The sequence below is a fragment of the Pectinophora gossypiella genome, chromosome 26 (genome assembly GCF_024362695.1).
Source record: "Pectinophora gossypiella chromosome 26, ilPecGoss1.1, whole genome shotgun sequence".
NCBI classification, from domain to species: domain Eukaryota; kingdom Metazoa; phylum Arthropoda; class Insecta; order Lepidoptera; family Gelechiidae; genus Pectinophora; species Pectinophora gossypiella.
This window is the reverse complement of record NC_065429.1, coordinates 5074461-5098801: the sequence shown is the minus strand read 5'-3', so window position 1 is coordinate 5098801 and position 24341 is coordinate 5074461. Positions and strand designations below refer to the sequence as shown.

The following is a 24341-nucleotide window of genomic DNA, read 5'->3' as shown; positions in this document are numbered from 1 at the left end:
ACTTTTTTGAAAATAAAAAAAAACAAAACCGAGTTTTTTATAAACTGGTATTTTTTTTTTTTTTAATATAATGTTTACACTAAAAAGTATTTATTTTCTAGTAGAAGCAATTTCTTACAGAGAATTTACTTGTATTCATTAACCTTCAAACGCCCTGAACATTTTGAATTCCACAAATAATTGAAATAATAAAATATTTTTTAACTTTGTAAACATTTTACGTTTAATAGAACTTAATGGAGTAATACAAACAATAAATTATTATTAGTTTTATAATACTTGTATGCCTACTTATTGAGGGACTTTTCAGGCTGCATTCCTCAAAAACATTACAGATGGCGCTGTACAGATTTTCCTTCGTTTAACCTTCTAATTTCATGGATAACAGACATGCATTATCTTTGCTTTTGAGTATAAATGATGACCCTTTTTTATTACACCCAGCCACAATTACATCTTCCACCCATTATTATTCTGATCAAAATAAAGAGAAGCAATATAGGTAGCAACGTAATTCTATACATACATAAACTGCCTATATACGTCCCACTGCTGGGCACAGGCCTCCCCTCAATCAACCGGAGGGGGTATGGAGCATACTCCACCACGCTGCTCCACTGCGGGTTGGTGGAGGTGTTTTTACGGCTAATAGCCGGGACCAACGGCTTAACGTGCCTTCCGAAGCACGGAATCATCTTACTTTTTCGGACAATCAGGTGATTCAAGCCTGAAAAGTCCTTACCAAACAAAGGACAGTCTCATAAAGTGATTTCGACAATGTCCCCATCGGGAATCGAACCCGGACCTCCAGATCTTGAGCCTAACGCTCTAACCACTAGACCACGGAGGCTGTTTCTAACCACTAGACCACTAATTCTATACATAATGTGATCCAAATATCAAGCAACAAATATTTTTATATATGCTTCTGCCATTACATTGTATTTTGGAATAATTATGTACCCGAGTAATGAGAAAATAGGTAATTATCACATTAAAGCTGTACAACGCCATCTATATTGTTTTTGGTGAACTTAACCTGGAAAGACCCTCACTGCCGAAGTATGTTCGAGAATAACTGCCGATTTTCAGTTAAAACAAATGGGAGACATATATCTGTCTCGCTTTAACGTAAGCATATGAATGTTCGAGAAAGCTAGAGGTTATACGTTTCTCAGTTTGGTTTGTAACTTTGTAACTTTTTTTTAAATAATAATTAATTGTGTGTAAACGTCATAGGTAAATCGGTAATTTAGTTTTTTTTAAATACTATGTATAAATGACAATTCATGTATAACTTCTACTAAATTTCATAGCAATTTTTAATTATCTTAATTTTCCAACAATCAAGCGATCGAATCAGGAAATCGGGAATCGAACCCTCGCCCAATACTCCAACCACTAGACCACGGAGGTTACACAACCTATATACGTCCACAACCAACCGGACGCACTCAACCAACCGGAGGTGGTATGGAGGACTCCACCACGCTGCTCCACTGCGGGTTAGTGGAGCCATTTGGGCTAGTAGCCGCGACCAATGGCTTAACGTGCCTTCCGAAGCTCTGAATCATCTTACTTTCTCGGGCAATCCGGTTATTCAGTCCTTTTCAAAATGATTTCGACAATGTCCCCATCGGGAATCGAAGCCGCACCAGATCGCGAGCCCAACGCTCTAACCACTAGACCATGGAGACTGTTATGTCAATTTTGTAGCAGTGTATTTGAAAGATCTACCTATGACGTGAACAGTCATGAGCAATGTAATGTACCCACTTTAGGACTCTGTCGCACTAACATATTTGCCATTTAGTGAGACTTACAGTTCAATTTGTCAAAAAAGTTAATGTGACATGGTACCAAAGTGTATACATATTAATGCTCGTGACCGAACATGTATTTTGATTCATATTTCGCCGGCAAAAGGTTTTGTTTCGTGTAAGACGCGAGTGTGGAACGATATAGTTGTGTGCATCGGTTGGTGCCACTGCAAAGTGGATAATATATATAAATATATATACGAATAAATAAGTAATTTTTGAAGCACTTCCGTTTTGTTTTATTTACATAACATTTTTTTCTTTTTTTCGCCATCGATACGATGATGCGTTGTTTGGAAGCCGGCTCCAACAGCATCCAGGGTGTGTGGGTGGACCGCTGGGAGTCGCCATTGATGGCGCGATGGTTGCTACTACACGCACACATTCCTCCTCCCGCTAGGGGGCTCTAATTTGTTTTCATAAATAAATATTAAAGCAAGTTTAAATGGGGATATGAGACTCCCGATATTTCGACACTGTATGTATTATAGATCTACCTACTCCACTCCAATCTCATCAGTCATCCCGTGATCGACACTTGCAACAGTGTCGAAATATCGGGAGTCACATATCCCCATTTAAACGCGGTAAGAACCCGTTATTATGTGCTTTAATTATGATATTAACCGCGTAAACTTAAAACAATGAATAAATATTAGTCTACTAACATTAGAATTAAGTACTATGTTACTAACATCTATGGACAATAGTCTGAAAATAAAGATTTTGCATTGAATTGAATTGATACGGCAATGCAGGACGAGACACGTCACAGGGACTGTAACCTGGAACCTGACAGAGGGCAGCAGTAACTGTCAGTACTATTCAGAGGCGGACAGGAGTCCTAGTACGGCTTTGTAATAGACCACTCTGGGCGCCATCCCACTTAGAGTCGCGGCGGAAGGCAAGAGGGAAACCACTGCCCTATTTTTCCCTAAAAAGGTAGCATGGAGAATGCTACACCGACAAGAGCGTGGCTCTTAATGATGAACAAATATAATTTTAAATTATATAATTATTAATTTACTTTATTATACTTATAAGTTCATAATACAAAACATAGTAAACAGCCACTATATACGTCCCACTGCTGGGCACAGGCCTCCCCTTAATCAACCGGAGGGGGTGTGGAGCATACTCCACCACGCTGCTCCACTGCGGGTTGATGGAGGTGGTTTTACGGCTAATAGCCGAGAATAACGACGTAACTTGCCCTCCGAAGCACAGAATCATCTTACTTTTCCGGACAATCAGGTGATTCAATCCTGCAATGTCCTTACCAAACAAAGGACACGTCTCACAAAATGTTTTCGACGATGTCCCCATCGGGATTCGAACCCAGACCAGATCGTGAGCCCAACGCTCTAACCACTAGACAACACAGGCTGTGTGTGTAAAAACCCCACACAGAATTGCTTATAAATAAATATAAATAAAACAAAGCAAAACGCGTTGATGTCTTTTATATGAAACGTACACCTCTGAATGAAAAAAAAGAAAGTATTTATTATTAGAAGACGCCACAGTAACAATACAAACACAGTAGGAAAAAAGTACCTACTTACACAAAATCATATATTAACAAAAACGTAAAAGGAACAGAAAAATAATTATAAAATTTTGAATGACAGAGTGCTTAGCTCCACGTTTAGTGTCCTTCATGATGGACCATTATATGGGCGATGGGCTGATCATCTGTCACCAGGGTGGTTAAAATGGCCACATCGAAACAATTCACCTAATAAAGCAATATTGCTATTTGACATTTGCTTGCATTGCGCACTTCTTCTTCTTTGCGAGTCGATGGCGATCGATAGTAAATTTTTGCTGACCAATAATTGGCCACGCTTACGGCATTGTCAGTGGCTTCGTACAGGTCTTTAATAGTGCAGGTGTTAGGGCACTTAGGACAGCACAAAAGGTGAGCCATAGTTTGTGGTGATACTCCACACTCGCAATTATCGCAACCATCAACCAGGTATCCCCACCTGCAGAGATTATCCTTGCAGTGGCCAACCTGTGTCCGGAGCCTATTTAAAGACTTCCATGTCGACCACGCTAGATTCTTTCCAGGCGGGAGGCTTTCCAATGGAGCGATAAAAGGGGTGGGAGAACACTTCCGCCGCCAAAGATTTATGCGGGATTGGCTAGGTTCAGTGCGCATTCACTTTTATATTCCGCAAATGTCAAAATGCAATATTGCTTTATTAGGTTAATTGCTTCGATATGGCCTTTTAACCCCCCTGTTCATCATATCCATCTTAGGACTTCGTATCAACAGTGGCTGCAAAGATATCTCCTGATTACTTGTGGCTGCCTACCCCATTAGGGATTACGGGCGTGAATTTATGTATGTTTCAAAGGCTTGATTCATTGAGTGACTCACATGTAAATTCTAATAAAACACTATCCTTTAGTATCTACCACTTAAGTATCTTTCTCATTTGCATTTAATAAACATTTTTATTAACATCGCGATAAAGTTGTTAGTCGGTTACTTTCCAAGTTGTTAGGGCTTGTTTATATTTGAATTATGGCCCTGATTCCAGTACATACCACCTAATTTTTATTTTTTTGACGTGACTTATTGTAGATTTGCCGCAGATGGCATTAACTACTTGGCCGGACAAATGGGGAGCGCTGAAGGCTCTCACCCGGTACTTACAACATTTAAGACAACAGGCCTGAGGGTGCCCAGTTGGGCGCGAACCTCGGCTCAAGGCATCGTCTGAGAGGAAAAATATTTGAAATAATTAATCGACTCTAGTGGGTCGATAGCGATAAGCGCTGATTGAGGGAAATCGTCGACCAAGCCGGCGGGGTCGGTGTCGGGGTTCTGAAGTGTTTGGTGTCGCGAGCTGATTGGCTGCCTCTATGGCTATCTACCTGCCATTCACGCGCGGGTCCAACTTTTATGTCAGGGGGGGTCACTATGTCTTAGATCTTTTTAGTTTTAATTTAGATTAGGTCGAATAACAGCCTCCGTGGTCTAGTGGTAAGAGCGTTAGGCTCACGATCTGGAGGTCCGGGTTCGATTCCCGATGGGGACATTGTCGAAATCACTTTGTGAGACTGTCCTTTGTTTGGTAAGGACTTTTCAGGCTTGAATCACCTGATTGTCCGAAAAAGTAAGATGATTCCGTGTTTCGGAGGGCACGTTAAGCCGTTGGTCCCGGCTATTAGCCGTAAAAACACCTCCACCAACCCGCATTGGAGCAGCGTGGTGGAGTATGCTCCATACCCCCTCCGGTTGATTGAGGGGAGGCCTGTGCTCAGCAGTGGGACGTATATATAGGCTGTTTATGTTATAAACTTTTTTATTATTTTTTTTGACTTTGAAGAAAGTGGAAGAATCGCAGGAGTGTCAGGATCGTAGTAAGTAGCACTCCGTGGTGTCTGCCTACCCCAACGGGAAATAGGCGTGATCTTATGCCTAAGTAAAGTAGCTACTTAATATTCATTTCATTATGAATACAATCCCTAAAGTGACACAAATAGGAGTGGTTAATATATTATTTGTTTCCCCAAAACGGGTGACGTCACTTGGACAGCCGTTTAATTTCACAAATGTTTTCATTCTTTTGCAAATACGTATAATATAAATTATGAAATGCTGATTACTAAATAAAAACACATCTAAAACTAACGAAAAACATTTTCAAGGATTTCCAATCAGGCGGGAAGAAATGTGATGAGGTCTTTTATAAGGAACGGATCTCATGGCGGTATTCCCGGGGAGGTAAGTTTTTAATACCTGATATAATATATTTTTTTAAAAGTGTTTTTAATTGTTCCGTTCAGCCTTTGTCCCAGTTTTTGAAGCATTATAAGTATTTATGATTTTGTAATGTTTTCTTAGAAGTCATTCTTGCAAGGATTACGATGATGCATTGAATCAACAGAGGTAGAGGTTTGCTTTTGTTACGTAAGTACCTACTCGTGTTGAAGAAAATGGCGGAAAATTACTTTTGCTAGTGTTCATATAAAAGTACTTTTTCTCTAAGTACTAGTCTCTCATTCCTAAAAAAAAATAAGCACCTTTCGATATGTAAATACTCGGAGAAAATAGATTTTACATGAAGTGAAAAACTGAGGATGTCTGTACATGTTTTAACAGATTTTAAGATCTATGCTTTGTTCACACGCGTTCGTATCACCCGATCATCCGAAAGTGAGAGGATCCGTCGTTCAGAAGGCATGTTAATCCGTTGGTCCCAGTTACTGGGTACTAACTGATGTAAGTAAGTAGTCGTTACATGAGCCAAGTCAGGGGCCTTTGGGGGCTCAATAATATGCCTGACACCAGGGTTGATGTTGGTCATCCCACACAACCCACACGATAGAAGAAGACCAGAAGATTCAGTCATTTGGTCCACCGGAGGCCCGTATTGGTCGACCATTTTAGATGAAGACATCGGCCATAGGTATATTTGGTAGTTGATTAGCAGATGGTTTTACAATAAATGTAGTGTAATGAAATATTTTTTTTACTAGTCTATATTGTCCCACTGCTGGGCAAAGGCGTTCCGAACCTAAATAAAAAGCGGACACGTTTAGTTGGGTTTGCTTTTCTAACTAAATATTAATGTGTGTACTTATATTTTAATGTAGTAAATGTATATGTGTGTGTCGAAGGTTTTACCTAAATAAACTTTTTTATAACAGCCTCCATGGTCTAACAGCCTCCGTGGTCTAGTGGTTAGAGCGTTAGGCTCACGATCTGGAGGTCCGGGTTCGATTCCCGATGGGGACATTGTCGAAATCACTTTGTGAGACTGTCCTTTGTTTGGTAAGGACTTTTCAGGCTTGAATCACCTGATTGTCCGAAAAAGTAAGATGATTCCGTGCTTCGGAGGGCACGTTAAGCCGTTGGTCCCGGCTATTAGCCGTAAAAAACACCTCCACCAACCCGCAGTGGAGCAGCGTGGTGGAGTACGCTCCAAACCCCCCTCCGGTTGATTGAGGGGAGGCCTGTGCCCAGCAGTGGGACGTATATAGGCAGTTTATGATTATTATAGGTCGAATAATTAGATAAAACTGCATTAGTCACCCATGACATCTTAGAATATCGCATCAAAAGTAGCTGTCTAATGATTATTTCGGAAAACATGAGTTTATGTAAGTACTTATAAGTACCTAATGATGCTCTCTCCGCTACCCCATAAGCAACATAGCGCGAAGAAATTATTAAAAAAAAACCGAATGCACCAAGCCGTGAACTTAACTTTACAATCGAGTACACTAACCGGTCGCTTGATAACCGCAGTTAACTTCCATCTTTACGTTGAAGTAATGAGGTCGAGTTTGGTTTACACGTGGAAGTGACAGGCAAAACCACGGCAAAACCAGTGAAACGTGTTGCTAATGTCAAACAACCACATTGTGCTGCCATGTGTGGGAAAATATTATAATTGTGTAGAAATTTTGTGCTAACTGGGCACAATTATCGATCAATCGTGATAAATTATCATCATCAGCCCATTAACGTCCCCACTGCTGGGGCACGGGCCTTCCCTATATGGATGGATAGGGAGATCGGGCCTTAAACCATCACGCGGGCCCAGTGCGGATTGATGGTTATTAACGACTGCTAATGTAGCCGGGACCAACTGCTTAACGTGCTTTCCAAAGCACGGAGGAGCTCGAGATGAAAACTTTTTTTTGTGGTCACCCATCCTATGACCGGCCTTTACGAAAGTTGCTTAACTTCAACAATCGCAGACCGAGCGCGTTTACCGCTGCGCCACCGAGCTCCTCAGCTGTATGTTATTATTATTATTATATATCTTTTCTAAGTAATCTGTCTCAGGTCTGTATAGTTCTACACCATCCCATGCCTAGTAGAGCAGCGTGTTGGAGCACGTTCATTATAAAGTTTATTTTAAAATGTTATGAAGTAGGTATTGATAAATAAATTAATTTTGTCAAATACATCGCACAATTTATCCGTCAAAGTGTGACAACACTCAACGACGATCAAAACGAGAAATGCCGCTACGGCGCGCGGACGTGTTCTAAATTCAAACTTTTATCTTTTAAATTTTCGTTTTTTTAAATTCCTGTGACGAAGACATTATTGTGAACAGCCAGTTGGATGAAAATACAAAATGGTGGAATTTAAAAGTGGTTTTAGTTTGTTTGTTGTGTTAGTTTTGGCCATGGCGTCGGTTTTGGACGGACAGACCTTGGGTGGTGAGTGAAAGGTTTTTTTTACAATTGTTAAGTTTCCTATAGTCTGCAATCTATGTATAGGTCATGCGACAGTAACTTCACAAACAAAGAGAAAGCCGTTTTGTCATTTAAAACCGCACGCGACAAGCGATTACTAGTTAAGTAATGATAATTATAATTAAAAACATGTTTTTCCTAGTTTTTTTTAACTTCCCTGTTGGACTAATTGTTAAGAAAATCTTGGACTAATAGTTAGAATGTGTTTAGCGTCGTATCATCCTTAGTAACTCTGTTTTACCATATGTTTTTAACTCTTCTTTTGTCGTATGGGTTGTGAGGTGGAAGACCGACCTCATCAACCCTGGTGTCATGGTTACCTGTTATTTAGTCGCCAAATACCATGGCTTATGTAACGACTAACTTACATTAGTAAGAAGTTTGACCAACGGCTTAACGTGCCTTCCGAAGCACGGATCATCTTACTTTTGTATCAGGTGATCGGCCTGTAATGTCCTAACCAAACCAGCGATCAAATTGTGATTTTTATGACATGACTCCACCGGGATTCGATCCCGGGACCTGCGGATCGTGTGTCTAACGCTCAACCGCTGGACCAAAGATTTTTGACTAATCTACTGGATTAGGTAGGAGCCCTACGGCCAAACAGCTCTTTCTTTCTGACCACAATAAACTCTTCACGATCCCGACCCTGCCGGCGTGGTCGACTTTACCCTCTTCCATCGCCTATTACTATCGGCCCTCCAGGAGCCGATTGGTTCTTTCAATCGGTTACGAATATTGACATGCGTAGCATCCCGCCGTTAACCCGGAATCTAATCGCTATCGACCCACTAGGGTCGATTAATTCTTTCAAATGTGATCCTCTCAGACACGCCCTGACCGAGGTTCGCGCCCAACTGGGCATCCTCAGCCCGTTGTCTTAAATTTTTTACCGGGTCAGAGCGCTCCCCATTTGTCCGGCCAAGCAGTTAATGTTATTTGCGGCAAATCTATAAAAAAACGCGTTAAAAAAAAGTAAAAAGGTCTTTATTTTGTAATTCTTTTAAAGTATCCTTCTTGCATCCAGCCAAGTACTTAGTTAATACCATGTGCGGCAAATCTACGATAAGCCATGGAAAAACAGAGTTTCATTTTTATTTTGACGTGACTTATTGTAGATTTGCCGCTGATGGCATTAACTACTTGGACGGACAAATCACTTATGCGGGTTTAAGGCGACTGGGAAACTATTACTTACGTGGTAATAACTTTAATAATTAAAACGAATTATCAACAAGAAGCCCGTGATAATAATTGCACTGTAATAAGCAGTTTAAAGTAACGGTCCTTTAGGCAATCTATTGGTATTTCAATTACGTTACCTAAGTAATACTTCACGAATATTTGTGGTTCACTAATTATAAAGCAATGAAGCACTTTCCAGGCTACGTTCTTCAGAAACAATATCTCTGTATCTGTCAAATATTCAGGTTAGGTAAGCGAATCTTGTGAAAAACGAGATAATGCTAGGGGGATACAATACAATACAATACAAATACACTTTATTGCACCAAAATAAAAAGAAATAATTACAAAAAGTCTCTTAACTAAGTACATGGCAAATGGCGGCCTTATCGCTTAAAGCGATTTCTTCCAGACAACCATAAGGTGAGGAAAAAGGTAAAAAAAAAATTGAAAGATTGCGGGTACAAACTATGCATACAACTTAACAACAAATAAGTACATGCAAATAAATATATAACATACTTTCAAATATAATATATACCTAACCTATATGACATAACCTAGCATATATACCTACTTATATAAATAGTACACACAAAATACCTAATAATAAGCAACTCAAGAGATTCAGACGATGACACTGGGGATGATGATGATAGACTAATGGATACCAACACATAACACTTCATAAGTGCATATTTGCAAAATCATATTCGGAGCTCGGTGGCGCAGCGGTAAACGCGCTCGGTCTGCGATTGTTGAAGTTAAGCAACTTTCGCAAAGGCCGGTCATAGGATGGGTGACCACAAATAAAAAAAAGTTTTCATCTCGAGCTCCTCCGTGCTTCGGAAGGCACGTTAAGCCGTTGGTCCCGGCTGCATTACCAGTCGTTAATAACCATCAATCCGCACTGGGCCCGCGTGATGGTTTAAGGCCCGATCTCCCTATCCATCCATAGGGAAGGCCCGTGCCCCAGCAGCAGTGGGGACGTTAATGGGCTGATGATGATGACTTAACAATAAAAAAATACTTTATTGCACAAGGGGAAAAATAAAAAATACAAAACAAAAAAGAAATAGAAAGAGTACAATAGGCGGCCTTATTGCTAAGAAGCAATCTCTTCCAGGCAACCTTTGAGTATAGGACATATTTAATATTATATAATATAGCGGGATAGTGCTGCATAGGAATACTTGTAAGTACATAATTATAAAAGTAAAATACAAAGATAGATAAACTTACGAGTACATAAACTACACAATAATAATACACATATAATTGTTATAATAAATAAAGAAAGATAAGATAAAGAATAAAAAAAGGAAAGAAAAAACAACCATTTCATGAAATGATCGAGCACATTATGAAATGATCAATTGTAAGATCTGGACACGACATAGTATAGTAATGAAATATATTAACTGTGTCGATTTATAGATTTCATACAACCTCATCAGTTAGCGGTAGACCGCACATTATGTTTTATTGGAATAAATGTACTTAAGTAGATATTCTGTGTTCCCAATGTGGTCTAGTTACAATAATAATATCCTTCTAAGTATTGTGGTCCGTTTGTTCTTGCTTCTCAAACGTCGATTGTCGGTCAGAATTCCAGTAAGTACCGGAATTGCACTATAAGTTAATAAAATGTTATGTGCAGTTTTCACTAACACAGTTGGCTCGACCATTATAGACGGCGATACGGCGGATTACCAGTTTTCGGCAAATCACAGAAAAAAGCAAATCTTCAGATCATAAAAATTGTATAAATTCACTCACTAGCTCTGTACTCTCAATTGATGTCTTCCTCATACTCATTTTATATAAAATGTAAGTACTTACAGTCATGAGCAATATAATGTACCGACTTTAAGACTCTGTCGCACTAACATATTTGACATTTAGTGAGTCTTACAGTTCAGTTTGTCAAAAAAGTTAATGTGACATGGTACCAAAGTGTATATTAATGCTCGTGACTGTACACTGTATGTATGTACTTTGGTAAGTTGTACTTATAGTTTGTGCCCGCAATCTTTCACCTGATTGTCCAGAAGTAAGATGATCCGTGACACACACTTAGGTGGATGACCGACCCCATCAACCCTGGTGTCAGGGTTACTATTGAGCCGCCAAACCCTGGCATGACTCATGTAACGACTACGTACTTACATCAGTAAGTAGTAACCGGGACCAACAGCTTAACGTGCTGAAGCACGGATCGTCTTACTTTCGGACAATCAGATGATCAGCCTGTAGTGTCCAAACTAAAGTAAGGATCGCAAAGAGATTTTTGTGATATGGCCCCACTGGGATTCGCACCCGGGACCTCCTGATCGAAGCCCAACGCTCAAACACTGGACCACGGAGGCCGTGGGGGTGGGGAAGTGTGTGGGGGAATCTCATAAGAATATAACATACATACATATACGTACATAAACAGCCTATATACGTCCCACTGCTGGGCACAGGCCTCCCCTCAATCAACCGGAGGGGGTATGGAGCATACTCCACCACGCTGCTCCAATGCGGGTTGGTGGAGGTGTTTTTACGGCTTATAGCCGGGACCAACGGCTTAACGTGCCCTCCGAAGCACGGAATCATCTTACTTTTTCGGGCAAGCAGGTGATTCAAGCCTGAAAAGTCCTTACCAAACAAAGGACAGTCTCACAAAGTGATTTCGACAATGTCCCCATCGGGAATCGAACCCGGACCTCCAGATCGTGAGCCTAACGCTCTAACCACTAGACCACGGAGGCTGTAAGAATATAAGATGAAACATTAATTTCGATTCGTCGACAATTCGTCCTTGATAATATGACGAAATATCTACAAGAGATGCACCACGTTCAACATCCGATAACTAGTTCACCTTCAACGGACGAAATGGTCGTTTTATACAAATTCTGGTTCTCTATTTTAATTTTATTAAGATGCCATATAAATGACGGACAAGTTCCATTCGAGAACAAAACAGTGTGGTAGTTTTATCTGTAAGTATTTTATTTATACTACGCTTGACGAGAGTCAAAAGTATCCCAATCTGTTTTAAGGGTTTGTCACGGCATACGACCCCGGCTATCTTAAAAAAAACCCTTAAAAACACACACACGCACACACACACACTTAAATTTACTTAATTGCCTATTTTCTTGTTTCATACCTTTTAGAGCGTCATTTTTCCGTAGTCTGGTTTTAGTTTTTAAACTTGTTTACAATAAGTAAGTATATTTTTTCCTAACTTGCTTTTCTTTTTTTTGCCATGACCTATTGTAGATTTGCCACAGATGGCATTAACTAATTGGCCGGAATCCTAACTTGCAAATATTACTTACTCCCATAACAAAACAATCTGGTAAAAAATCTCAAAAAAATCAATCAATCTTTTAAAAAAATGCGTTCGAATACCTACCAACGTAGACAAAAACGGGTTACATTTTGGAAACTACGCTAGCTAAAAGATTATTATCAACATTCAAAATCACATTTGGGACAACTGTGCCGTCCGAAACTCACGATTAACGCATTCTTTGTTTTTTGGAGCGGAAACTGTCCCCGTGCGGAAAATAGCCTTGTGTCGCTTTGTTTTTCTACATATTTCACTTAGTATAAGTCTGATTTGAGGAGCTCAGTGGCGCAGCGGTAAACGCGCTCGGTCTGCGATTGTTGAAGTTAGGCAACTTTCGCAAAGGCCGGTCATAGGGTGGGTGACCACAAAAAAAAAGTTTTCATCTCGAGCTCCTCCGTGCTTCGGAAGGCACGTTAAGCCGTTGGTCCCGGCTGCATTAGCAGGAGTCGTTAATAACCCGCGTGATGGTTTAAGGCCCGATCTCCCTATCCATCCGTAGGGAAGGCCCGTGCCCCAGCAGTGGGGACGTTAATGCGTTGAAGTCTGAATGATTGTGTGTATAAGCCACACGAGTATACAGGGTGTTAGTGACACCGTAACCACACCCGGGCACTTCATACAAAATACTTCGTTTCACTCAGACACATTGACGTTGCCTTACACGTGCATCTGTGTGTGTGACATCTTGATGCTATACGATTGAAGACTAAAGTAAGACGGGGGGGTCGCACATTGTATTATAGTTTAAAATTATAAATCTGCATGTTATAATTTTCATAACTAAAATGTTGACCTAATGCTAAATGCTGACCATCTGCAAACTGTACCTACCATTTTTAAGGCGAATAAATGAATTATGAATTATAAAAAGGAGCATAGAGAATATAATACTTCGTACGTTCTTTAAACGAATATTATAAACATACGCTACACCATGCTATGTTATTTTTATTTAATTTTCATCCCCCCCCAGGTCCAATGCACGGCAAGGCAGTCGTCTGCTACGTGGCGACGTGGGCGGTATACCGACCAGCGCCCGGCAGCTACTCCCTCGAAGATATTGAACCCTCACTGTGCACTCACCTGGTGTACTCCTTCGCTGGACTGGACGAGACCAGCGGCGCGATAAAGAGCCTTGGTAAGTCTGACAACAACAAGTCGGGTTCGATTCCCGGTGGGGACATAAACATAAAACATAAACAGCCTATATACCCCTCCTGCTGAGGCCTGTGCCCACTGCTGGGCACAGGCCTCCCCTCAATCAACCGGAGGGGGTAAGGAGCATACTCCACCACGCTGCTCCAATGCGGGTTGGTGGAGGTGTTTTTACGGCTAATAGCCGTGACCAACGGCTTAACGTGCCCTCCGAAGCACGGAATCATCTTACTTTTTCGGACAAGCAGGTGATTCAAGCCTGAAAAGTCCTTACCAAACAAAGGACAGTCTCACAAAGTGATTTCGACAATGTCCCCATCGGGAATCGAACCCGGACCTCCAGATCGTGAGCCTAACGCCTAACCTAACCACTAGACCACGGAGGCTGTTACCGGCCGGTGGGGACATATCACAAAAATTACTTTGTGGTCCCTAGTTTGGTTAGGACATTACAGGCTGATCACCTGATAATCCAAAAAGTAAGATGCTCCGTGCTTCGGAAGGCACGTTAAGCTGTTGGTCCCGGTTACTACTTACTGATGTAAGTAAGTAGTCGTTACATGAGCCATGTCAAGGGCCTTTGGCGGCTCAATAGTAACCCCGACACCAGGGTTGATGAGGTTGGTAATTCACCTTACAACCCACACGATAGAAGAAGAAGATTAACTACTTGGCCGGAACTGGTAAGTCTGACAACGTCATATACCTCGTATAACAAATGCAGGGTGTTAGTGATATCGTAACGAAAACTTCAAGGTATGAGGCCATGATTCTGAGTTGACGTCAAGTGGAATTTTCCGTCGCTAAAGTATGGAACTGAAAATATTAAAATCCAAATTTTATGAATTTACCGAGAGTAAATTCTACTTGATATCAACTCAGTATCGTGGTCTGAATCATTCCCTTCGTAAGATTTTCTTTTTCCGAAAAAAGAATGGCATTACCGACTTGGCCGGAAATTAAGTGAAATCCCTCATTGATCGCATCAGCCGTACGACGCCCACTGCTGGGCATAGGCCTCCCCCAAGGATCTCCACGACGATCGGTCCTGCTTTCGATTTCCATCACACTATTATATTTATATTTCCAGATCCATGGCAAGACTTGGAGAAGGATTACGGCAAAGCGGGCTACAAACGGCTCGTGGCGCTGAAGCAGCGTTACCCGCACCTCAAGGTTGGACCTTACTCCTGTCAAAACATTTTCTTTGCTTCTAGACTTAAGCCATAGAATAAGGAATGATAGTGGGATGGCGCCCAGAGTAGTCTATTTCAAAGCCGTACTAGGACTCCTGTCCTCCACCTCTGAAACCCTGTTATAAAACCCTGTTTTTATTTCTGTAAATCTATAACAAACAAGTGACAGGGGCTTCCCTAAAAGTAGTCAGATGACACTTGTGATGGGAATGCCTCGCTACTCCAACAAAAAAAAAAAGATTCATTTGTAATTTATTAATTGTTACCAGGTGACCATCGCAATCGGCGGCTGGAACCAGGGCTCGCTGCGATACTCGCTGATGGCAGAGACTGCTGAGGGCCGAGCCAAGTTCATCAAGAGCGTCATGCTATTCTTGGAGTGAGTCTCTTTTTTGGTCTGGACCTGTTTGCTTTCGCAAACGAAGAGCGCCGGTTCAAACCCCGTCACCGAACTTGCACCAATGAGCTATGAATTTATCTTAAGTACAGTTTTCACCAACACAGTTGTCTCGACCATTATCTCATCGCCTATCACGTTAATCTCCAAAATCCAGTTAGAACTCACACAGGGCACAGGACTCTCCACAATCAACCGGAGAGGGTATGGAGCATACTCCACCACGCTGCTCCACTGCGGGCTGGTGGAGGTGTTTTACGGCTAATACACCCCTGCCCTCAAAAGTAAAATGATTCTGCGAAACACAGAAACATTTTACTTTTTCGGACAATCAAGTGATTCAAGCCTGCAATATTCTTAAACAAGGACAGTTTCACAAAGTGATTGGGACAATCCATCCATCGGGAATCGAACCTGGACCTCCATAACGTGAGCCCAACGCTCCTACTAATGATGTTCTTGACATGGTTACAGAACGTACAAGTTCGATGGGCTGGACTTGGATTGGGAGTACCCCGCCCGCAGGGACGGTAGACCGCAGGACAAAGCCAACTTCGTCTCGCTGGTGAAGGTAAGACATTACCACAGAATATACAACATTACTAATATTAGAAAGAACAGAATCGATCGGCCTAAACTTGACTGATATATAAAATAAATAAATAAAATCTTTATTTACTCTCACAAAAAGTAATGCCATTGTAATAATTATAACTATACATTATGTGAGAATCTAGGTATAACCCTGTGTTCCAGGTCACCAGGTTCCCAATTATTGAAAAATAGGTGTGTGTGTGTGTGTGTGTGTGTGTGTGTGTGTGTGTGTGTGTGTGTGTGTGTGTGTGTGTGTGTGTGTGTGTGCGTGTGTGTGTGTATGGTTGTATTCTAGGTTCTAGTCATGCATACATCACTAATAAACGTCACAAATAATCAACACTTGTTTGACAGTTCGAACTCTTACGATGAATGTACCTCTGACTACCCCAATTGATATAGTCAGGACTTCAGGAGCTTCTGTTATGTTGTTCATCATTAATTTAAGAGCCACGCTCTTATCGGTGTAGCATTACGATGACTACGTACTTACATCGGTTAATCTTACTTTTGGACAATCAGGTGATCAGCCTGCAATGTCCTAACCAATCTAGGGACCACAAAGTGATTTTTGTGATTTGTTCCCACCGGGATTTGAATCTGGGACTTCCAGATCGTGAGCACAATGCTCAACCACTCGACCACGGAGGCCGTTGTGTTGTGATGTAGTTATAAATATGTATTATTTTAGCTGCATTTCGATGCGTCCGCAAAGCAATCAACGTTGGCGTTTTTTATCTCTCCCTGTATAAATAAGCAATAAGGCCGCCGTTTTTACTTTTCCTGTCACATTTGTAATTGTTTTTAGTGTTGTGTTTATATGTGCAATAAAGCGTTTTTGTATTGTATTGTATTGTAAATATATTTCTATCTAATTCCAGGAACTGAACGAAGCCTTCGAGCCGCACGGTTACATCCTCACGGCCGCTCTTGGAGCTGGTAAGGAGACCATGGAAGCTGCTTATGAGCTGGCCAAGCTGAGCCGATACCTGACCCTCATCCACATGATGTGTTACGACTACCACGGCACCTGGGACGGGGTGGTGGGGGCCAACGCCCCGCTAAGAGGCTTGGACGAGAATGATGAGCTCAGTGTGGTAAGTTAATGGCATGTCGGTAAATTTCACCAGCAGTGGCTGCCCTAGGGCGGCGCGAGCGGTGTGACCGCATCGAGATCCGTCATAGGGGGCGTCAAAATCAACCAAGATTTAACCACCCTGGCCGGCAGCCCCGGATCTACGCAGAGGGGATCAACTGGATTGGGCATATTTGCCCTAGACATCGTGGAAATTTCTAGGGCGCCGAAATTCAGAGATACTGTATTCATTTCGATCCACGAGTCGATTAATTCTTTCAAATATGATCCCAATATGAACAGGGTACCCTCAGGCCTGTTGTTTTAAATTTTGTACCTGGTGAGATCCCTCAGCGCTCCCCATTTGTCCGACTAAGTAGTTAATGCCGTTTGCGGCAAATTTACAATAAGTCACGTTAATAAAAACTGAGGTTGGCGGAGGATGAGATGAACTTATGGCGATCCTAACTTTCATCATCATCAGCCGTACGACACCCACTGCTGGGCATAGGCCTCCCCCAAGGATCTCCACGACGATCGGTCCTGCGCTGCCCGCATCCAGCGGCTTCCCGCGACCTTCACCAGATCGTCGGTCCACCTTGTAGCGGGCCTACCCACTGAGCGACACGTGGTCTCCATTCTAGAACCTTTCCGCCCCATCGGCCATCGGTTCTCCTCGCTATGTGTCCTGCCCACTGCCACTTCAGCTTTGCAATTCTCCGAGCTATGTCGGTGACTTTAGTTCTCCTGCGGATCTCCTCATTTACATCCTAACTTTATAACTATCATATATAATAAACCATTTTATTTTTTTTCTACAACAGGAGTTTACAGTGAAGTACATGCTATCGCACGGCGTGAGTCCCTACAAGCTGGTGTTGGGGCTACCGATGTACGGGAGGAACTTCATCCTTCAGGACCCGGAGACCAGAGACGTGGTCTTCGGACGGACGCCCGTCAAGAGTGTCGGGTTCAAAGGACCTTATACCAGGGAGGCTGGGTTTATGGGGTACAATGAGGTGCGTTTTAGTTTAGTGCAAAAATAATGTTAGGGTAACACTGGCCCTGGTTCCTACAGACACCTCCTAATTTTATTTTAATTTATACCTATCATTTTCTTACCCGCATATAATTTATGGAATATCCGTCAATTTTATGCAGAAATTTGAAATAACCTCCAAAAAAATTATATTGGCCAATAACCGGACAGAATTAAGTTAACAGCACATGTCAAACAAGTTGCATAATCAGCGAGATGCCTATTTTATTCGCCCAGGTTATTCATTCATTCACTCATTCATTTTAAAATTAACAGTTGCCAGTCATCCGTCCATTTCCTTTTCGGCAGATAAGAAAATGACAGGTAAATACTTATTTAAGTTAAAATAAAATTAAGAGGTGTTTGCAGGAATCGGGGCTAACACACAGAGACGGGAAGATAGTATTTTGTTTGTGGTTTCTATTTCGAACAATCCCAAACCTGCAGCGAAAATAAGAAATTAAAATTGATTACTGTTACTGAAAAGTGCCGGGCTTCAACTGACACTTTTAATGGGAATTAGCGATGGGCGTTATTAACCATAACTGGTTATATATGCAGTTACGAGCTCGAACAGTGATCACTCGTTTTCCACTACAACAAAAACTAGTGATATTCATAACGCCATTTAAACGATCGAAATAGGCATCAGTCTTCAATAACTCTTTTAATCACAACGCCATAAAGTTAAATCGAATTCACTCTTATGTTTAAGGCATAGCGTCGATGTTTGGCTACTTTCACTACTCACGCAAAATCACTGGTTTTACAATATTCGTAATGACAAGATGAAAACGACGTTTTACATTGACCACCTCACACATAGCTTTGACAACGTAAAGGAGTAAAACGAGTAATGTAAAACGCGCCTAAAAATAACTAGTTATAAAAATCACTAGTTAAGAAACTAGTTATTGGAAATCACATAACGCTTACGTTACGTTATCTCAAAAACCGATAACGACCCATCGCTAATGGGAATCGCCTTCAGACGCCGAACTTTGATTTCTTAGTGTCAAAAGTACTGAAATCATTCGGTCAATCGGCTTGTCGAACTTCATGTGACGTCACGAATCGGGGATCGCCATCTTGGCTGCTTACGCGGTACGACAGAATCAAATCGATGTTCGATTTGCTCAAATCTGAATCGGCTTCGTCTTAGCCGGTAGCCCCCCCTGCTTAGCTTGGCTTCGCTTTTTCCCAGCACTATACATGTGCTGTTTTAGTCAGACGGCTGCAAGGCACTGATATTGTCCCTGCTGTTCCAGATCTGCATGGAGCTCACCAATAAGACGTCGGACTGGCAACAATACTGGCACGAGCAGTCATCGACCCCCTACCTGCGCGACGGCGAACGGGTCATCTGCTACGACAACGCACGGTCTATTGCTGCTAAAGTCAAGTATGGAGACGATATTTGCTATTGTAAAGCCACCATGCCATAGAATATGGAATAACACTACATATAGAACGGCAACTCTCCGCCCACCAGCGTCTGAGCTAACTTTACCTCACCCCCTCGAACATAGTGTAGACTGGAATCGTATGGTGTCGTCACACACAGATGCGCGTGTACGATAATGTCAATATGTAGTGTCTAAAAAAGAGGTTAGAAGGGCCAAGTGAGCGTGAAACGCGCGCCATACAAGTATGAGCAAATATGTAGTTCATACTTCAACTTTGCACTCCACTCGTCCGTAAACTTTACGACATACGGAGCTCCGCGATAGTATATTAAAAGGTCGTCTTGTGCATTATAAACCGCAGACCAAAACAATTTTCGCTTTCCCAGGTTCACTGACTTTTAAATAAATCTAATTAATTCAGCTCCTCTGCTGGACTGGGAGTAAAGAAAAAACATAGAATGTGTTCAGCTGCCTATCGTGCATGTCGTAAAAGGCGACAAAGGGACAGCGTCCTGAACATGATGGATCATCTGTAAGAGCGATAGGCAGATCCCCTATCATCATACGGTTTATCATTATCCACCTTAGGACTATGTATCAAAAGTGGCTGCAAATAGTTTCTTGATTATTTGTAGTTCTGCCCAGCCCTTCGGGGAATACGGGCGTGAGTTTATGTATGTATGTAAATTAATTCTTTTCCACATTTTCCCCCAGGTTGGCAGTAGACTACGGTCTAGGCGGTCTGATGGTATGGAGCATAGACACGGACGACTTCAAGGGCACCTGCGGGCCGGAGACGGATGTGTACGTGGACTTCGTGGAGCGTTACAACAAGATGGTGGACGATCCTGTGCTGGTGAAGGCATTGGAGACCCTAAGGTTACCTGATGGTGAGTTGGATTCTGCAGATTACTATTTTTTTTTACAAAATGGTGTATTTTGCAGACATAGTCTTTTTCTTCGTATAATTTCGGTTGCTCCAAAGAAATTACTTTTAGCAATAAAGCTTACTTATTGCGCTAGTTTGTTTTTCTCTCGTATTTTATTAATAAAAAATATTATTTATTTTATTATTTTTGAAAGTTTTTGTTATTCTGTCGATGTCCACGTCTGGCGTCGTCTGTGTTTCCAACTCGTTATAATCTGAGAGTCTTTAAGGCTAGAGTGAATAGGCATTTGCTAGGGTCACTTACCATCAGGTGAGCTGAGATTGTGGACAAACGCGAGCCTATGTTATTTAAAAAAAATAACATCTTAGAATATGAGTGTTAATCTCACAATCACGTAATACTAAATCTTCTTCTATCGTGTGGGTTGTGAGGTGGAGTACCAACCTCATCAACCCTGGTATCAGGGCTACTATTGAGCCGCCAAAGGTCCCTAACATGGCTCATATAACGACTACTTACATCAGTAAGTAGTAACCGGGACCAACGGCTTAACGTGCCTTCCGAAGCACGGATCATCTTACTTTCGGACAATCTGGTGATCAGCCTGTAATGTCCTAACCAAACTAGGGACCACAAAGTAATTTTTTGATATGTCCCCACCGGGATTCGAACCCGGGACCTCCGGATGGTGAGCCCAACGCTCAACCACTGGACCACGGAGGTCATCAGAAGGAGAGACATACTAATTCAGTCAAACATTTTTCAGCTAACCGCGTCACTAAACGCTCCTTCTATACCACCGCGAACGGAAAACTCCACCTGCGGCTACCAGAGCCAGAATTTTCCAACTACAATCTGATGAGGACCATAAACGAAGCCACAATGCTTGCCATGGAGGAGAAGCGTATCACAGATGAAATGGAACAGATCATTAAGACAAATGTTATAGATGATTTCGATAAACCAACCAAAAGTGCACCAGCATTGGCTAGCAGCATGGTGGTGTTGTTATGTGCGCTAGTCAGTGTGTTTTAAGACATTTGTTATTATTTTTATTGTGGAATTGAACGGGAAAAAGTAAGAATTTTACGCTGCACTTTGATTTGTAGTATCAATTTGAACGGTCGCTTTCGTCAATCCATAGCAATATGTCAATTTTTGATCGATGAATCTAATAAAACTAAGCTATAGATCCAAGAACTATCAATGGTGCTAATTCCTGTAGACACCATCTAATTTTATTTTAAGTTATATCGGTCATTTTCTTATCTGCCGAAAAGGAATGGAAGGGGTAATCGACAAGCATAAAATTTATGGAACACACGTCAATTTTAAGCACAAAACCCTATAAAAAGTTTGCATTGGCTAATAATCCGACATAATTAAGTTGACAGCACACGTCAAACGGTTTGTATAACAGCGAGTTACCTTTTTGATTTGCCCGGGTTATTCATTAATTTACTCATTCTTCCTAAAATTAATCAAAGCTGTTTGTTGTGTGTAAATCATCTGTCCCTTTCATTTTCGGCGGATAAGAAAATGGCAGGTATAATTTAAAGTAAAATTAGGTGTCTGCAGGAATTGGGGCCAATTTATTGTGGTCTGAAATAACGTTACAATGTTTCCGCCCCATACTGGGCGCCAATAGTTTATTTGGCGACGAAGAATAATCTTTTATTAGGTACATATTTATCATTTTAATGACATTTATGTAAGTACCTATTTAAAAGATAATCTTGAAAACTATTTAAACGCTTACGTTCTATTAATTTAAGCATAGTTTTTTATTTTAATAATAGTAGGTAGGTATAATTTTTGACAAATTACTATTTTATGTGTACCTACTACATACACGTCTTACAATGGAAATCTTTGATAGTCATCTTTACTAAACGTAATGGTTACATTCTTTTTGGTCGTCATATTGTGACTCACGCTAAAGAAGAAACGTTGAAAAGGTAATAATGTAGTGTATGAATCTGGGGGCACCGGAGTGCCCACGCCAAGACAAGCAAAGCGAAGGGCGTAGGTAATTATGATTTATATATTGTATCTAGGCCTAAAATCAGCACCAAATTCTGAATAGATATACATCTACTAATATAAGATTGATTAAGTACCGTACGTACGTAGGTATTTTAAATTAACATGCACTTATTATAGTTTTTGTGCTGTGATGATTAATACCTAGAAATACTCAATTAATTAGTAAGTTTTGGAATTCTTTATTTAATTTAAATATCTCTTCAAAAACTTCACTTTAGTCTAAGAACAAATTGTTAACAAAACTGGCAGTCGCTTTAATATCGACATCGACATACAGGGTGTAACGGAACGGGGGTATCAACCCGAAGTGTGCCTACTCTGTCACTATCTACAAATCACATGCGAGAGTATTGGCCGCCTAAATTCATATTTGCATTAGTTATGAGCAATTGAATTCCAGGTCTTCATGTAATAAATTCAAATTTGCACAACACTACGTAGCAATCAGCTGTTCAAGGTATTTAACTTTTGAGTGAACAGCTACCACCTCTTTTATTTATGCCTGCCCTAGTAAAGGGTAAACGTGCCAGTGATGGCCATATTAATCAATATTTTTTAAATTGTTTTGTTTCATCCTTGTGAGGCCAAGATTTCCAGACACAATAGTTAAAAAAACAATGGGCATTGGTCCCGGTTACTGCTTACTGATGTAATAAGTAGTCGTTACATGAGCCATGTCAGGGGCATTTGGCGGCTCAATAATAACCCTCGCACCAGGATTGACGAGGTTGGTTATCCACCTCACAACCAATAGGATAGAACAAGATGTGAACATACATAAATCACGGCTTTATCCCTAATGGACCAGACAGAGCTACAAGTAATTACACATATCTAATATCACACTTACTGCGCTACTGAGATGGGCAGAGTCACTTTGTTGTACAAGTTTTGTCCAAAAATGTACATTAATAGTTGATAAAGAAATGTACTTTACAATGCATCTCGTCTCCTTGTGTAGTATGCTTTATTTTATGATTACGTAATATCAGGCTCCCTTAACACCGTCATCCAGGTCAAATGGGCATCACACTAGCGGCGAATGCGTTCATGGCTAGCTAGGTACGGGACAGTTTCATTAGAATACTTTCAGAGTTTTGCAGGCCCTAAACAACTACTACTACTCATACACAGTTACCACCAATCACTGACTAAGGTGTGCAAATACTAACACCTCACTTTACAATGGATCAAAGGACACAGTGATTCAAGAGGTAACGACGCGGCGGACGAGTTGGCCAGAAGGGGAACGGGAGGTAACAGCCATCGGTCCGGAACCGATATTGCCGATCTCATTCGGACAGGTCCGCTCGCTGCTACGAACGAGAGCAGCCAACAAACACACCTTTTTTTGACGTGACTTATCGAAGTTTTGCCGCAAATGACATTAACTACTTGGCCGGACAAATGGGGAGCGCTGAAGGCTCTCACCCGGTACAACGTTTAAGACAACAGGCCTGAGGGTGCCCAGTTGGGCGCGAACCTCGGCTCAGGGCGTCGTCTGAGAGGAAAAATATTTGAAAGAATTAAACGACCCTAGTAAGTCGATAGCGATAAGCGCTGATTGAGGGAAGTCGTCGACCACGCCGGCGGTGTCGGTATCGGGGTCCTGAAATGTTTGTTGTCGCGAGCTGATTGGCTGATTCTATGGCTAGAGTAATCGGGTCGTCGGGATCGTATTACATACTTCGGACGCCGATGCTATTCAGTACCGTTCCTAAGCGGGATGTATTCGGAAGCCGCAACTACCAGGGGATTTGGTTGGTGCGGAGCAGAATCAAAAAAACGAATTTGAGCCATTGGGCAATGGTTGGCAGACTTAGGTCAATGTGCAGATTTTCATTGCGATGGAACCACGAACGATTTTGTATTTCCTGTAGACGGTGGATTTGAGAGAGACTCGCGTGAGCGAAAACTACCCCTGCATAGGTCATGATCGGACGGATGCAAGTCGTGTAGAT

The 24341-nt window shown here is 41.5% G+C and overlaps 1 protein-coding gene and 2 long non-coding RNA genes across 3 annotated transcripts in view; 2 read left to right on the top strand and 1 right to left on the bottom strand.

Moving 5' to 3' along the window:
• The first annotated feature begins 60 nt into the window (after positions 1–60).
• Positions 61–2048, top strand: LOC126378572 (uncharacterized). Its single transcript, XR_007568095.1, has 2 exons — positions 61–633; positions 1516–2048. It is a non-coding gene; the product is annotated as an uncharacterized LOC126378572 (long non-coding RNA).
• A 5753-nt stretch (positions 2049–7801) lies between these two features.
• On the top strand, positions 7802–22654 carry LOC126378417 (probable chitinase 2). Its single transcript, XM_050026767.1, has 10 exons — positions 7802–8012; positions 13556–13720; positions 14828–14913; positions 15203–15312; positions 15805–15901; positions 16806–17021; positions 17824–18018; positions 19307–19440; positions 20159–20334; positions 21101–22654. The coding sequence occupies exons 1-10, from the start codon at positions 7928–7930 to the stop codon at positions 21367–21369; spliced, it is 1533 nt and encodes a 510-aa protein (XP_049882724.1). The 5' UTR covers positions 7802–7927; the 3' UTR covers positions 21370–22654.
• LOC126378594 (uncharacterized) overlaps positions 21780–24341 on the bottom strand; it is a 109041-nt gene continuing 106479 nt past the window's right edge. Inside the window, exon 2 of the long non-coding RNA XR_007568119.1 lies at positions 21780–21843. This is a non-coding gene — a long non-coding RNA (uncharacterized LOC126378594). The remainder of the gene's footprint in view (positions 21844–24341) is intronic.